Source organism: Leuresthes tenuis, unplaced genomic scaffold (assembly GCF_036924035.1).
Source record: "Leuresthes tenuis unplaced genomic scaffold, fLeuTen1.0.hap1 SCAF_8, whole genome shotgun sequence".
Taxonomy (NCBI): domain Eukaryota; kingdom Metazoa; phylum Chordata; class Actinopteri; order Atheriniformes; family Atherinopsidae; genus Leuresthes; species Leuresthes tenuis.
In genome coordinates this window covers 14,270,715-14,286,398 of record NW_027325362.1, presented here as the reverse complement: position 1 = coordinate 14,286,398, position 15,684 = coordinate 14,270,715, and the positions used below count along the sequence as shown (strand labels likewise).

At 38.8% G+C, this 15,684-nt stretch overlaps 1 protein-coding gene across 1 annotated transcript; it reads right to left on the bottom strand.

The window, feature by feature from the left end:
* Positions 1 to 215: 215 nt before the first annotated feature.
* Positions 216 to 8,885, bottom strand: mat1a (methionine adenosyltransferase 1A). The gene is made up of 10 exons (XM_072390956.1): positions 8,637 to 8,885; positions 7,201 to 7,278; positions 6,853 to 6,975; positions 6,655 to 6,767; positions 5,856 to 5,999; positions 4,862 to 4,987; positions 4,678 to 4,770; positions 3,094 to 3,276; positions 2,840 to 2,973; positions 216 to 1,825 (listed from the first exon to the last, which is right to left on the bottom strand). The coding sequence occupies exons 1-10, from the start codon at positions 8,701 to 8,703 to the stop codon at positions 1,723 to 1,725; spliced, it is 1,164 nt and encodes a 387-aa protein (XP_072247057.1). The 5' UTR covers positions 8,704 to 8,885; the 3' UTR covers positions 216 to 1,722.
* Between the last annotated feature and the right edge of the window lie 6,799 nt (positions 8,886 to 15,684).

Sequence of the window (15,684 nt, the reverse complement as noted above, 5' to 3'; positions counted from 1 at the left end):
AGGGTTGTCATATACAAGGTTATACTATATAGGTTATACCCTATAAGTGTATTCTAACTAATACATACATCTCTCTCTCTATATATATATATATATATATATGTAAATTTCAGGTGGGAAAACTTAGAAAACAGTTGGTTGAATTGACAAAAAACTGCCAAAAAGCTATTTTACCATTACCACATGAGGTAGTTTTGAAAAGAGTCAGACAATGCTTTACATCTTTTATCTTCTTTTTATTGTTCAATTATTTACATCGTCCAGCTTTTCAGCCAACAAAGCCGGCAGAGGATGACACAGACTGATAATGTGTTCAACAGAGGAAAACCTCAATTACAAAAACAATGCTGGTCGTAGATGAAAGCACAGGTTGTTACACTGACCACAAAAATCCTCGGTCTCAAAAGACATGAAGATTTAATCTTAAGTGCTTAAGTAGGAAGGAAATAGATAAAATACTTTGTGATTCCACAACAGTGAAAGCCCATCACTAAAAATGTCCAATTACCCTGCAAGAAATATTCTAATAAACTGATCCTCTTTTTCCTCCGAAACAACAGATTTACAGTCTTTGAGGTGACAATGAAGAAATCAAGTGAACTTAACAAGAGTCCAGACATTTTTAGATACAGCAAACTTTCACATTAAGACATTAGGGAAGCTGACAGTGTATAATTAAGTTAAGTGTGCATCTGCAACACAGCAAGTCAGCTTAGATCTTTATCATTGTAAAAATGGTGCAACTTTAAGATATCAGTGGTCCGCTTAATACTTTACTTAAAACAGTTTGGTAATCCACTTCAGAGGGCAAAGAGAGCAGAGAATGATCCTCAATTAGCACAAGTTTCAAACTTCTTATATCTTGCTAAAATGTATCACACTTACAGAAGCAGGTAAAAAAAAAAGAGAAAGAAAAAAAAAGATAAGCATCATCCACAAGTTGAGCTCTGCTGTGACAAAAGCAGCTTCATTTGAACTCGTGAAACAGCGGGGATAAAGGGATGACAGTAAAGACGAGTGGCGAGAAAACATAAAACTGCAGGGCTGTTTTACATTTAACCGTAAAATGCCTTTTTATGAGACCAGAGCTCCTCTGTGCCCTGACACCTGTCCTCATGTCTAACGGTGACTGTAACAGTGCAAACAGCTTTCTGTAGCACCAATTACAACATAAGACTTGCAAAAGGCATTTAACTGTCATCACAGAAGCATGCAATCATTTTCTAAAGCCAAGTCTTTGGTTTAGCAGTAGTCACACTGAACGTTACTGATGCAATACTTTCTGTTGTCAGCAGCACCCTATAAGTAGAAATGTTGTTTTTGTACATCATACTGGCCTCATAAAGCAATATTAACAGCTGTGAGGTAAATCACTTGGCCTCTGATTGCCTCTTGCTGTGTCGTGGAGCTTTGATTTGTGACAGTACCTACATTTTCAAGCACCAATACCTCGATGTTTAGGGAACTGGAAAAGAACAGGAGGAAAACGTCTGCGCACGTCTCTCTTCCATTACATGTCTACTGACTACAAGCACTCTAATTATCTCCTCACATCTTCAAAGCTGACTTACTTATCTCTAGCTTTGGCTTGAAATCTCTCTATAAAACATGTTAAATTAGTTGAGGGAGATGGAAGTTACAGCCCATGAAGGGGCACCTTGTTCAGTCTCCATGGGGGTGTGTTTGGGGGGAGGGGGTGTTTGGGACAGGCAAATCGAGTTATTAGAGGACAAGCTTTTTTGGCACCTCCCAAGAAAACTCTGGTCGTCCAAAGTGGCCATAGGAGGCTGTCTGCTGGTAGATTGGCCTCTTCAGCTGCAGATCCCTGCAAACATTACAAAAGGATGTAACTTCAGTTAGGAACAGACATTAAGCATGTTACAGGATAGCACATTTAGTATATTCTATAGTTTATGGTTATGTTAATTTAAGTATGTAAAATGCATGCAGTTATGTTTGCCCTGTTTGTGACTGGGTATAAGAGATATATCAAAAACGTTTCTACAGGCTTTTGTTAGAAAAATGTTCGGAAAATCTAAGTCATGGTTAAAGATTGTGTACCACCTAACCCATACATAAGAGTGAAAGTATCCCCTGATGCATGTTGCATCGTTATGGGTTTGCACTGTTACTGTACATGTGTCTGTTTGGACGATTGCATGTTGTCCTTTGAGGGTTTTCAACTGCAGAAAAGTAGGTTTAAATGTACAGTGAGGCCTGTGCGCTGCTTCAAACCATTAGGTAAATAATAATTTGGACCATTTTAAATGTAGATGAGGATTAGAAATGGGAGATCAGCGCACTTTGATGCCACCTAGTGGTGGGATCAGGAAACACCAGCTCATGATGCTGATTACATGTAATATTTGATGCATCTTGAGCAACCGTAAATAGTTTAACATACAGTAGTTTCTAATGATAGTTTTTACATTTATGCATACATAGTTTTTTAAAAGAACACCATTAATCCAAATGTGTTGTTTATTGTTACACAAATCTGTGCAGCACTTTGTACTGAAATCATTATCATTCTGCTTTGTCAACTATTTAATCTATGAAATAGTAAAAACTCATTTGTATATTCATTTACTATCCTAATTAGCATGAAAGCACAGCCAATCCCTCTCTTTTAGAAGATAGCTCACATTTTTACTTGAAAAATTATTGACAGGATCCGCTGATTAAAGTATTCCATGATCTATGGGTGACAGAAAAACTCTTTCTCAAACCTTTCTATAATAACGTTATGATAAATGAAAAGAATCAGCCTCCCCTGCACACAGCAGACCTGAAGGAGGCAGTCTTCTCTTGCTTATGACAAACGAACATTCCATGCTACCTGACAATGACTCCAGGCCGCAGATCGAAATTCTTGTTGACAATCTTGAGCAGCTCTGATTCTGTTTTCTTGGAGGAACCATATGTGAACAAGGAGATGGACAGAGGCTGGGCCACGCCGATAGCATAAGACACCTGTATCACATAAAGACATGCAGACAGAAATACCTTATTAACAACACTGTCATCTACTCACAGGAGCAAACCTTTTGTATTATCTGGCTGCGTTATCATACAATGGAGCCAAGTGCTCACCTGAACCAGAACTCTCCTGCACAGTTTGGCTTTCACCAGAGATTTGGCCACCCAGCGAGCAGCGTAAGCAGCAGAGCGGTCGACCTTTGAGAAGTCTTTGCCGGAGAAAGCTCCGCCACCGTGAGCTCCCCAACCTCCATATGTGTCTACAATAATCTTTCTGCCAGTCACACCTGCATCTCCCTAATGGGTGAAAGAAAAGAAAAGAAAAAAAAGAATTAAGTTCTGCGGCTCTGCTGAAGAAATCTTGACTAAGTTACTTGAGGAGCTAAACTGCAACAGTGGTAGAAGGTTGAACTTTCACCAACACACAAGTAAAAAAGCTAAATACAACTTGAAGCTAAAACTTCTTTCCTTCTAAACTGAAAGCTGGCTCCATTCCAGCACAGAGCTAAATTGCAACACCTGAATAAGCACCTTTCTATGTGAAAAAAAAGATAAATACATGAAAGAGGAACAAATATACGAGTTCAACTTTGAAGCAACTGATTTTAAACTATGACCAGAGAAGAAGTTTGTTTCAAGGCAAAAAAAAATTAATTTCGGGGTTAAAGATTAAATTGAGATTTACAGTGGACCAGTTCAACATTACAAAGAAAAAGGAAAAAAAACTGAGAGAACACGTGGTTCTCTAACTAGGCTGTTTTATCTGTTTTGCGCTCTCTTGTTGAAAGTTAACCCAGAAGATTATGTAAGTGTTTATATGTGTGTTGAAACGGAGTTGACATAGCGATCCACGCAAACAACACTAAGTTCTTCGTCCTCTGAGTGTCTTTCCACGTGTGTGTGTATCTGTGTGTTGCAATGGATCCTCACTGTGTGATAATCACATGTACCGGTACATGTGAGTGAGTGTGTGTGTGTGTGTTATTTTTCCCGTGAGGGACCAAAAGCTGACAGGTCACCAACTGATAGGGGGCTCCTGTTAACATGGCAACCACATGTTATATCTGAGTATGCATGCGTATGTAGAGTGAGGACTAAATGTTGTACTATAGTTACCTTTAACTAAGAAATAATTACTAACTAATAATTACACTTAAACCTGCTGGATAGTTAGAATGCATCACCTGACCTGTGATGTCACTCCCTGACCCAAACATTTTTATAAAATCAAAACCCCATTAATGCTGCAATGGTTAAAAGTCTGATGACAAAGAAATAAGGGGAAAAAAAAGTGTTTCCGACAGCCCTGCCATGCTTTTCTGCCAGAGAAGAGCACCACGTGGTCATGGGCCCAAACTTAGAAACCAGACAATAGTGCAATTAAACTTGAACTGAAATTTCACAAAAATGGGAGGAGAAAAAAAAAAATCACTGAGTAAAAGCCCAATCTGTTTTGCCCAGTTTAAAGTTGACATGTAGTGTTTCTTGATGAAGGTATGCTTAACTAGTTAGCTTTGAAAATGCACAAACAAGCTTTCCATTAAAGAAAAATGTCATAAAACTATATTCCATTCCCATAATTCTAAAAGTTTGGAATAAACTAAAAATATAGTATAGTAAAAGTATAGTGAAATAGCAAAAATGTCCTGAAGGGGCTGAACATTTTGATATCTGCTTGTTTTTGTGTGTGATATCAACCTGGGGTCCTCCAATGACGAAGCGACCACTAGGCTGGAGATGGCAGATGGTTTTGTCATCCAGGTATTTGGCTGGGACCACAGCTTTGATCACCTGACAGAAATAGGTCAGAATTAAAAGAAAAGTCAAAAGTGTGACTTTATTTCTATATCTACAATTCAATAAAACCAGGTGATGCAAGTACCTTATCCTTCAGGACCATCTGCTGTTCCTCCAAGGAGACACCATCATCGTGCTGGACAGAGATCACGATGGTGTGAACTCTCTTGGGGATCACAGCTCCATCCTTCTGCTCATAATGTACTGTCACCTGTTGGATAAACACAAACTCAAAAGCTGGTAAACAGGGTTAGAGACTGCTGACTTTTTAATGGTGTGCTGATACCAAACAAGATGATGTCACTTCTCCTTAACTGGTGAAAAGCAGACTTAAAAAAAAAAAAGCGTTTCAAATTTGGAATCATCAGACCATTTCATTTAATTTCACCTCACAGTGAATTAGAAATGAGCCTGGGGTTTATTCATGTTTGAACAACTCTTTACATGATTGTGTTGTAACTTAGACTTCAGATACAGCTGTGAATTTTGTTCTTGAGCCCATTCAGGGATTTCCACCCCCAAATCTTGTTTTTTTCCCCGAATGCATTGCTGCCCGAGGGCCTGGAATCACGACTATTTTCATATTTGTGTTCCCTGACTTTTTTAAACATTCTGATTGCATCAAATGTAACAATAGCATATACATGAAAAATAATTACACTTATCTGTTCATTTACTTTTTAATTTTCTTTTCTCAACAAAATAGAGGTTATAAATGATTAATACATAACTGTATTTTGTAGAGATTTCACGCAGTATTACAGCTTTTTTTTTTGGAAATGAGGCTGTACTTTTGACTTGGGAAACCAAAGCATTAGTAAGTTTATATCAAAGAGTTGCATTCATCAGCTGACTGCCTCTACAGCAGTCAGAGGTGTATTATTGCTGGACAGACAGCTTTATCTGAAATACTTGCAACAGCTACTGTTGATCCGATTTTGCCTGCTGGCACCAAAAATAATCTTTTGGAGGACATCCAGAGTGCAGAGAGGAAAGCAGTTCAGAAAACTGCCTTCGTGTTGCCTTTGCTTCGGGAATGAAAAAGGCAAATTGTGCGAGGATTGTACAAATAATCTCACCTGAGTTTTAGAATCAGGACGAAGCCATGGGACGGTGCCATTGCGTCTGAGTTCAGCCATCTTTGAATTGAGTTTGTGTGCCAAGACAATGGTTAGAGGCATGCACTCTTCTGTTTCATCTGTGGCATAGCCAAACATCAGACCCTGTAGAGGAGAAAAAGAGTCAGAAAATATGCAAACGGATTTAATCATCAGCAGGGACAAGTAAAGTTCACCTAATATGTAACAAAAAGGTAGGCAATGAGAAAACAATACTGAAAAAAAGCCTAAACTACAGTTTGTTACACTGATAAAACATCAATAATCATCAATAATACATTTTCTGAGTCCTATGAAGTTCCATTACCGGAAGAATTCCCTTCAAACTGTCTTAGTGTAAAGTTCAAAGAGGTAAATTGATCTCCCATCTTGTGACAATTTGAATGTCACAAGTCTATTATACATAAGATAGTTGAAACAAGCTCTAACAAAAAAGTGAAAAGTGAGCATGAACGCATCAGGTTTATTCTGAATGGGGGACATTTTTAGTCAGAATGAGTTATTTTAAGAACATCCTAAAAGCTGCGTTCTTCTAAATGTAGGACTTCCGCTCATATTTATTTAAGTAAATGATCGAAATACTTTTCCCACCACAACTGAGTTTAAGGCTTTGTGAACATTCGTCCCATCAGATGTTGTTTAAAAGCTTAATCGTATCATACAGTGTTAAATAAATGTGATTTTTTTTCCCCCCCAACATCACACAGCCCTCAAGTCAACATGAGCCAAATGATGGATTTTCCTGTTGTAATTGTCCCACCTGGTCACCAGCTCCAATGTCCTCCTCGTGTCTGTCAACATGGACGCCCTGAGCGATGTCTGGACTCTGCTGCTCCAGAGCCACCAGCACATTACATGTCTTGTAGTCAAAACCTGCAGGTGGAAAGTGGACAGCTCAGAGCTGGTGGCAGGCAGCAAAGCAAACCTCTGTCTTTGTTGCTTTACATGTTTTTCTCACCCTTCTCTGAGTTATCATAGCCGATATGTTTGATGGCGTCCCTCACCACCTTCTGATAATCCACGTTGGCCCGAGATGTGATCTCACCACAGAGCAACACCATGCCAGTCTTACACACCGTCTCTGTCAACACAATGAACACATGAAATACATCTTTTTATTTCTATTTTTTTAATGTAGTAGCTATCAGTGGTCATCTTGTGAGTTTGTTTGAATAAACTGATCAAATACAGTTTTGCCTTATTTAGTGCGGTTAAAAAATGTGATACTAAGATAAAAATCTCAATGCATGGGTGTTTTTAAAAAAAAAAAATGACATTATCTCTATCTGAATTTTAGTTTGCTCACCACAGGCGACTTTGGCATCAGGGTCCTGCTTCAGGTGAGCATCCAGGACTGCATCACTAATCTGGTCACAAATCTTGTCTGTAGAGAAATGACAAGACCTCAGACCAAAAGTTTTTTTTATCCAAAACAGAGACGGGCAATTTGAATTTAATAGTTAAACTGAAATTTTCCAGCCTGTTCATTTAACAGGATGGGGATTCTTGTGTAAAAGACAGGAAAACTACCCATTGCAGCATTATTGCTGTCTGTTATGTACAAGAGTAACAAGAGAGGAGAACATGCTTGCATATGTTTCTCCAAGAGGTCACACAGTCATTTTTCAAATGGGGAGCACTGTGTTTAACTTCCATTTGTGTGATTTGCGTGCAGCAGTGGGACAATGCCTCACAAGCCACCCCATTCATCTCTCTTTGTCACCCCACTGAAGCAATGCAATACACAGGTTACATCAGAAACAACCTCAACATCTGAATGGAAATTTCATATGAATTCAAACTGGCTTTAACTTAGTTTCCTGCCTGCAGGTGTGAAGCAAAGTATAAAAAAAATGGCCTCTATCTCTGGGAACAGTCCAGACCTTGCAGTGCGTTATCAAATTAAAAGATATGTCCTGCGCACACCTCTGTGAATGTACAATTTCAATCCTGAATTTTACCACTTAAACCCATCTTCATATGTTCACTGTCACTTTTACATGATTTTTCACTTAATTTATTTTAATTGGCGGCTTGGTGCACATTTGAGTGAGAAATGACGTGAGATGTAAGATGTAAGACGACAATGAATTAACAATTGATTTGTTTTTATCAAACACTGTCGTTTAGTATAAGATTGAGAGCTAACAGTCATGTTCTGTCATTATCTGTGAAGCTGTACAACTGGTTTACCGCAAAACAGCATTTGCTGATAATCGATTGTGCACAGGAGACTTTGTAGGATTACATATTTGTAAAGGGATTACAACACATTGACAGGGGTAGACGAGGGCCATCTGTATGGAGAAGTGTGAAGGACAGAGTGCACTTTGACTTTTATTATTAGTTAATAAGTTAAACAGGCTTTCTTGTGAATGGCTCATGCTCCAGCTCTGTTCGTGTCTCTCCAGTGTACAACCTTACACCAGCCTGTTGTACACGTTCATCTCCAGCAGCCTATGAGTGAGAGTGGGGGGGCAGTAAACACATGTTGCACTGAATGGAATACCGAACATGCCTGAAGAGTAAATGTGCCTCACTGTTGATTTATGTACAACATTTGGCTCATCTCATGTTGTGTTTGGTCACACGTGTCATCATATTACACTGAGTATAGAAAGACAAAGGCATAAATTCAAGTTTTTTGAGGACTTTTTTATAGCAAAAGAGGAAACAGCTGATAAGTTACAAAGAATTTTTTTTTTTAACCTATACAAATTTTTATACAAGCTGAAAACTCACCTGGATGTCCTTCTCCTACGGACTCCGAAGTGAACATGAAAGAGCCGTCTTCCAGTTGATCGCTCATTTTTTCTACAGAGCCAGGTAATCTGCGAGGTTGCTCAATTTCCACAAGAAAGCAGTCCAGAGAGGTCTGAAGGTGGCTTTATATTCCTGCTGCTTCTGTTCACCGGAGTAATCAAGAACGGAGAGCACACAGCCCAACAGCCAATGCAAAGTCTGTCCTGCAAAACTCCAAGTCTAGGTCCACATGGCTCAATATATATGGCTAAGGGGACACGCGCATACACACACACACACACACACACACTCTCTGTAATTCCAATTCAAACACACACACACGTCATGCGAACCCATGGGACAGTCCATTCCAGGGGGAGTGGATGATGGGTGGGTATTTTGGTTCTCTGAAACAGTTTGTTAACCCCTTGTGTACAGCATGTTGCTTGAGTGTGTGTTTACAGTTTTTACCTGCTTTGGCTCTATGTCTACCTCTTCCTCCTGGGTAGAGGCAGACACATCCTAACAAGGAGGTTCCCCTTCCTTTAGCCCAACAGTGGGACTACCTATAGACATAAAGGTAAAGAGAAACAGGTTGTTATTGTTGTTGTTGATAACAGCACAGAGGATGTAATTACTCCTGTTTGTACTCCTGTACTCCTGTAGTGTAGTAGAAAAATTGACTAGATCATAATCAAAACAAGAACATATGAAGGTAAAATATATAGAGATGAAAAAACAAGTGATTTAAAGAATATTCATGTGCAGCTATGATATTTTTTAGCAGGATGAATACTTCACATGGTTCCAGATGGTTGACTTGGTCAGATTCTTTCAGTAAACTGACGCTCGATGCTACCACCATTGGTAAATTGGGTTTTGTAAAGCTTCTGAATGTTGTGATATATTTTTGAGTGTTGAGTGTCACAGTCAAAAAGAACATCCATGTTATGTTAAATCGGGACTCACTGTGATGCACTGGTGGTCTGTATAAGGTATACCCCACATGTACAGTAATGGATGTAATGTCTTAGTATTCATAAACCAGATGAGTCATCAGATACTTGTGTGACTAATTTACAATCAGGTTAACACGTGTTGAAAATAATGATTATTTTCAGCCACAGAAATCTGTTCAGGTTAATATCGGGGATGTTGAATGTTCCATGGTAGCTAAAAAAAAATCCAATTATCCTGCCCAATCAGCTGTTTTAGGGCTCATAGTCTTCATGTAGATACTTGTAAAAATCATGGCTCTTAAAATGTTTACTTTGTAAGATAATTTATATGTTTAATGTCTGCCTTCTCAGATATTTGCAGATGTTCTGGCATGCAAACAGAAGTTAAAGTAACATAATTTACCTTTTGGTTTTGGCTGCAAAATGCCCTTAAAGTATCAAACATTATGTTGTTGCAGTTCAAAGAATTCAATCAATCAGTGTGTTTAACTAAAGCATCAAAAGCTCAGTTAAGAAAGGCTGCTTATGCACAATGAAATGGGAATACTCAAATAAAACTTTTGATCAATTCTCTGTGAGATCTTTTCCAGCAGAGAATTCAACTGTTACTTGCACAATAAATAAAGTAGGTTAAATATCCAATATTTCCCTTCGAGGCATAAAGAATGAGTAATTTACAACACAATAAAATTTTTAAATATTTCAAATGTGCACTTCAGCACAGTTCTATGTAATTAGTTACTTTCACTCACCACCAGTAATTAAGTTTGGAGCAGACTGTCGTCTGTTGTGTAAATGTTGTTTTCCATCCAAGTCCCAGCCTGAGGCTCTTGTGTTTCGTACACAACTGCAAAATATATCAAGCCATTTCCTGAGAGAAGATCAAATAACGAAGATGTGTCTCTCAGATATTTCATGGCCTTTCAGGTGACTCACTGTGTCTGTGTTTTTGCAGACAGTCGGTAGTTGTGCTGCCAGAGATGCTGACAAGCACACACACACACACACAGTTTATATATGCGCAGACATACACTGGGAGAAATAATGGGGTTGTCGTCAGCGAGTACCTGTTTGTGTGTTGTACAAGCTCTGAATGCAGTGAGAGACGAACAGATCTTTCTCTACCGAAGTGTAAACGGTCCAGAGACAAACTCTTTCTCGCCAGCTTGCCCTCATCCGGGTCCAGTTTCAGCTCTTGTTGAGTTGGCCTTGTGAAATGAGACGAGAATTTTAAGCAGCTCTCTGCTGTGAATAAAATACCACTCTTCCTGATTGCTTTAAGGCTCATTTAAAGCAGATTTGACGTGAAGAACAAACAAGCAACAGTAGCCACAGAGTTAGTTAGCACTGACTTTGTAGAGCCACAGTAGAGGACTTATGGACTTATAACCACCTCTCTCTGCTACATTTCAACTTTCTAAATGTTTGTCAGCTGATTTTCATTTAATTTATTTGGTCATCCATCTGAAACAACAATAAAATGTTGTAGAATTAGCTAAATGTCTTGTTTTAACACTTTAAATAATTGCCTAAAATAAAGTAAAAACAGCTTGAAGAATAAACAATTGTAATTTTCTGTGGTAAGTTTATGAATTGAAATAGCAAACTTTTTTTGTTTTCACATTCCTGCTCTGATCCACTCCTTCATTTCACCAGTATTTTGTACTGTGGAACTGTTACAGATATGTATGTCAAAGAAAATTGACTAAATATATGTATACGTATTATTTCATAATTGATTTGGTTACTTCCCTTGCCGTCACTCTGCGTATGCAAGACCCGGTTAGAGTTGGCACGCAGTACAAAACAGACACACAGCAGTGTATGTTGAGACGGGGTCAGCGGTCTAAAGTGGTTCAGCGTAACAAAGTTGAACTAGATAAAACTAGAGAAGACATGAAATTCCTGCCCGATTCCAAAGCGAGCAACCTCTGGATGATACGCCTCTGTCGGTCTGTTTTGACCTCACTCTAATCTGCTGGGATAAAAACACAGAGGAAACCACACTTGTTACACGTGCACACGTGAACGCCCACTGAAACGCAGAGACTCAGTTATTGCTCTTGTTCATGATGACACAGAAAATGTTTTATTTACCTATGTTAAAATGATAACTGCAATTAGACTTTCGACTGCCTGAAGCCTAATGACCATGAAGAAAATTAATATGTACAGAGGGACTACAACAACTAATCTCAATGATTCTTGAATGAATCCAAGCTAATTACATTTTACCCCAAGTCACCACAACAGAGATGACTAAGCAATCTTTCGTTTTGTCCTTAGAGATAATCTCATGTGGTACTTTCTAACCAAGTTTCAGTATTTATCATTTGGAATAACTAAGTTACAAATGAGAACTTATCTGAATTTGTGAGACATCATTAGCTTCTTATGTAAATAGGCTTTTGTTCACAGTATACCAGGAACTTTGTATATACTATGTACATGTAATTTAATAAACTACTTAAATCAATTTCTGCACCTCTGAAACCTCATTTTGATCAAGCAATTTCCAGTTATCTATGTTGACTTCACATGATTTTGTAAAATCCTTAAAACAGAGAAATCTACAGACACTTCCAGCTCTAGTTACCTAGAAAATACTGATGTAATACTACTACTAATAATAATAATACAACTGCACACTAATTCAGTATAATCTTGTACAGACATATTTTCAGAGATTAGTAAACCATCTTATTTCATTGTAAGGTAACCATCTCAGCAATATGTTCATGACACAAACACAAAAAGGTGTGAAGAACAGGCATAAAACCACAACACTGTCTCCAAAACACCTGGCTGTCTGGAGTCAGTGGGCAGGCATTGCACCATCCATTTGTTGTCATAATTACTCAGAAAACTGATAAGGTTGAAACTTGAGCCAAAGGTGTGATACATGTGAACACATTTACACAATCCTTTAGGAAAAATGTTTGATACACACTGTAAAATTAAGTTCATTGCTGCTATTTTGTGTCCGTATGAGTTCAATACTTCAGTGGGAAGCCATGGATTCACTGAATCTACTAAAGGTTCATGTACTGAGGGTACACCTTAGTTAAAGGTTGTTTCCTCCTGAACCTTTATCCACAGAGCTGTTGGGACCCTCAGAAGATGAAAAGTAAAGCCATCAAGTCATACTTAAACCTAAATTTAATTTCTATTTATTTAACAACTACTGAAATAACTATTTCAGAATGTATTCAAGTTCCCTTGTCTTTAACACATTATCTACTCTGACCATCCCCTTCTCACATGGCTGGAATATGACCAATCCCAAATCTAGCCACTTAGCAGTGTACCTTCCAGTGTACCTGTTGGCTGAAATGAGTGTGTCACACTGAACAGCAGTGCATTTTCATTTAAAAGTCGGGTCAGGGGCCGTATGAGAGTCAGCCAGACTCAAACTTGACAGAACAGGATAAGATAAAGGCCCCCTGTCACACTCAGGCACAGTTAACACCTGTTTGTCTTTCCTCAGGTTCAAGGACATACAGTTTTCCCCTGAAGTTTGCCTGTCTCTCTTTTGAGCTTGACTAACCTCCAACCAGTTTAATCAAGAGTAGGCAGAATGAGTTGGATCTTGCCAGGCATGACCTTTCACTTAATACTTCAAAGACTGAGGGGGCGATTAGTGTGTACAGCTTCTTATATAAGAAGTTACCTGTCAATAAACAGTAGATAAACACAGCCTGTCACCAGAGGAAGCATACCACAGATCTATCGAAATTTCCTCTTATCAGCGATGTTCTGTGTTTTTACAGCCTTTGCTGTTTTTCTGAGTTGAAGGTAATTTCTCTCTCTGTCGATGTTTTTTGGCTTCTTGGTTTTCTTTAACATTTGCTAAAAACATAGAAGAGGAAGGCTATATCTGCCATCAAAAAGCCACACATGGCTTGAAACAGATCCAAAAGTTGACCACTCTTCTCAGATACATTGACACACTAATTACTATCATACTCTCTGCCCATGTTTCATAACAACCCAGTTTGCTCTCTGATTGGCCTCACTTGCACAATAAGACTTTGACATATCAACCAATGCCAGTGAGCAGGAACACTCCACAGGAGGTGGGGTGCAAATCCTCAGTTGTGATTGGCTAGTTGACCCACATACTCCCTGCTAATACAGCCCTGGCCAAAGAGGAGATTGTTATACATTTGTGTGTATGCCTTGCATGTGTGTCTGTGTGGGATGAATACCAGTGGCAAAACAAGCCAAGAATCCATTTGAACCTCACAAACAAAAGGTTTGTGCACTGTCATGTGTCAATTTTAGCCTAAACTGCTTGATTGGTGAACCACAAGCGTCACTTTACGTTTGCAAAATCCACTTGCCATTCATTGTCTTTCATAGCAAGTGGCCTAAAAAAAATGGAACTACAAAAACAGACATCTTGGCAGGGAAACAACCCAGTAGTTGCTGAGCAGAAGAGCCAGAGGGAGTGCAGCAGCTGGGCTCAAGGAGTGTCATCCTATCCCACCTATTCTAGCCCATTTTGGACCTTCAGCGCATTCCTGTGTGAAGCTGCCACTAGTGAGGGAATAATTACCACAGTACCACTCCAGAAATGTTCTGTGTGCATGCACTTTGTGGAGGAGAAAGACAATGTCTACACTTGACTTGTCTGTAGATGATACACCGTAGAAAAGCATAACTAATTTACAACAAGGGGTCAGAGATGTAGTGTACCTTCACCCCTTCATATACATCCTGACTGCACCAGAGTCTTGTTTTTTATTAATGGTTCCTCTTATCATGCTGCTATCATGTACAACTGTTGGTTGTAAAAATGATCATAAATCAGAGACAGCTTTTTTTTTTTTTTAAAGCATTGGCTCCATGAAAACAAACGAACAACAGTGCGATCTGTCCCTTTAGATGTAGTAATTCAGCTTTAAGAAGAACTGCAATACTTGACCAGCATTCTTCTCTCTTTTGTTGTATGGATGGGTTTGTACAACCTGGTAGGAAAACGACTCTTAATATTAAATAAAATAATTTGCTCTGAGTAAGACCCAAAGACCACAGAACTGGCTCAAAACTGAAAAGCGACTGAAAACACTTTCATGATAACATTAATGAAACATTATATTCAGGCCCTAGCTAAGCAGAGGTATAGTTTCAGTTCTCTTGGCTGATTTGTTTATCCGTTTGACAGCAAGATTACACAAAACCGTCTTGGGCTGGGATGTTTCTGGCGACCTGTGCTGGGTGTACCCTGCCTCTTGTCCGATGGCAGCCGCCCCTTTGACCTTGGATTGGATAAAGTGGGTATAGAAAATGGATGGCTATCAGGCTGGACTTGAAGAAAAACCAGCATCGAGGTGATGCAGAGGTGAACCTATTTTGTTGAGGACCGGTGAGGACTTTAATGTATTGTTGAATTATATAAATTATTTTTACATAAAAGAAATGAGCGGATATTGTGATAATCAATAAAAAAAGTAATTGCCTGGCAAACTTGGGGATTTGATGCTGACCTTGGTGGACTTCGTTCAGATTGCTCACTTAGTTTGAAAAGGGTTTATAAAAGTGAACACTTTGGCAGTTTTTTTACAGTGAAAACAGTATGACAATCGACAGAGAACGCAGTGGTGTGAATGAACTAAATATGCATTGCTCTTTAACATCACTAACCTGCTGGCGGCAGTGTTGCTCCACGTCTGATCTTGTCACTAACTTCAGGGTTGTTCTGCTGGCAAACACTGAAAAGCTAAATCTTACAAAAGCATTATTTATCATGACTTCCACTAAATATTTCAGCAATTTAAATGAAAAAGTGAGAATATATAAATTAATTTACGTTCACTTATAGAGCTGATTTGCAATTGGTCTTTCGGTGTTAACAGCATCAATACAAACCTGGCGGCATAACTGATGAAATAAACATCTGAAAGTACAGTTCAGCTGCAGAGGCTCTGCTGTTGTTTGATGAGGGATCCTCTCTGCACCAAGCAGAACCTGGTACCAGCTCACCATGAGCCTTTCACAGCAGTCTTTGAGAAATTCCTATCATGTTTTGTTCACATAAGCAAGGCTTTCACTGTGATTGGCCTGATCTGAGTTTAGAAGGCTTAAGG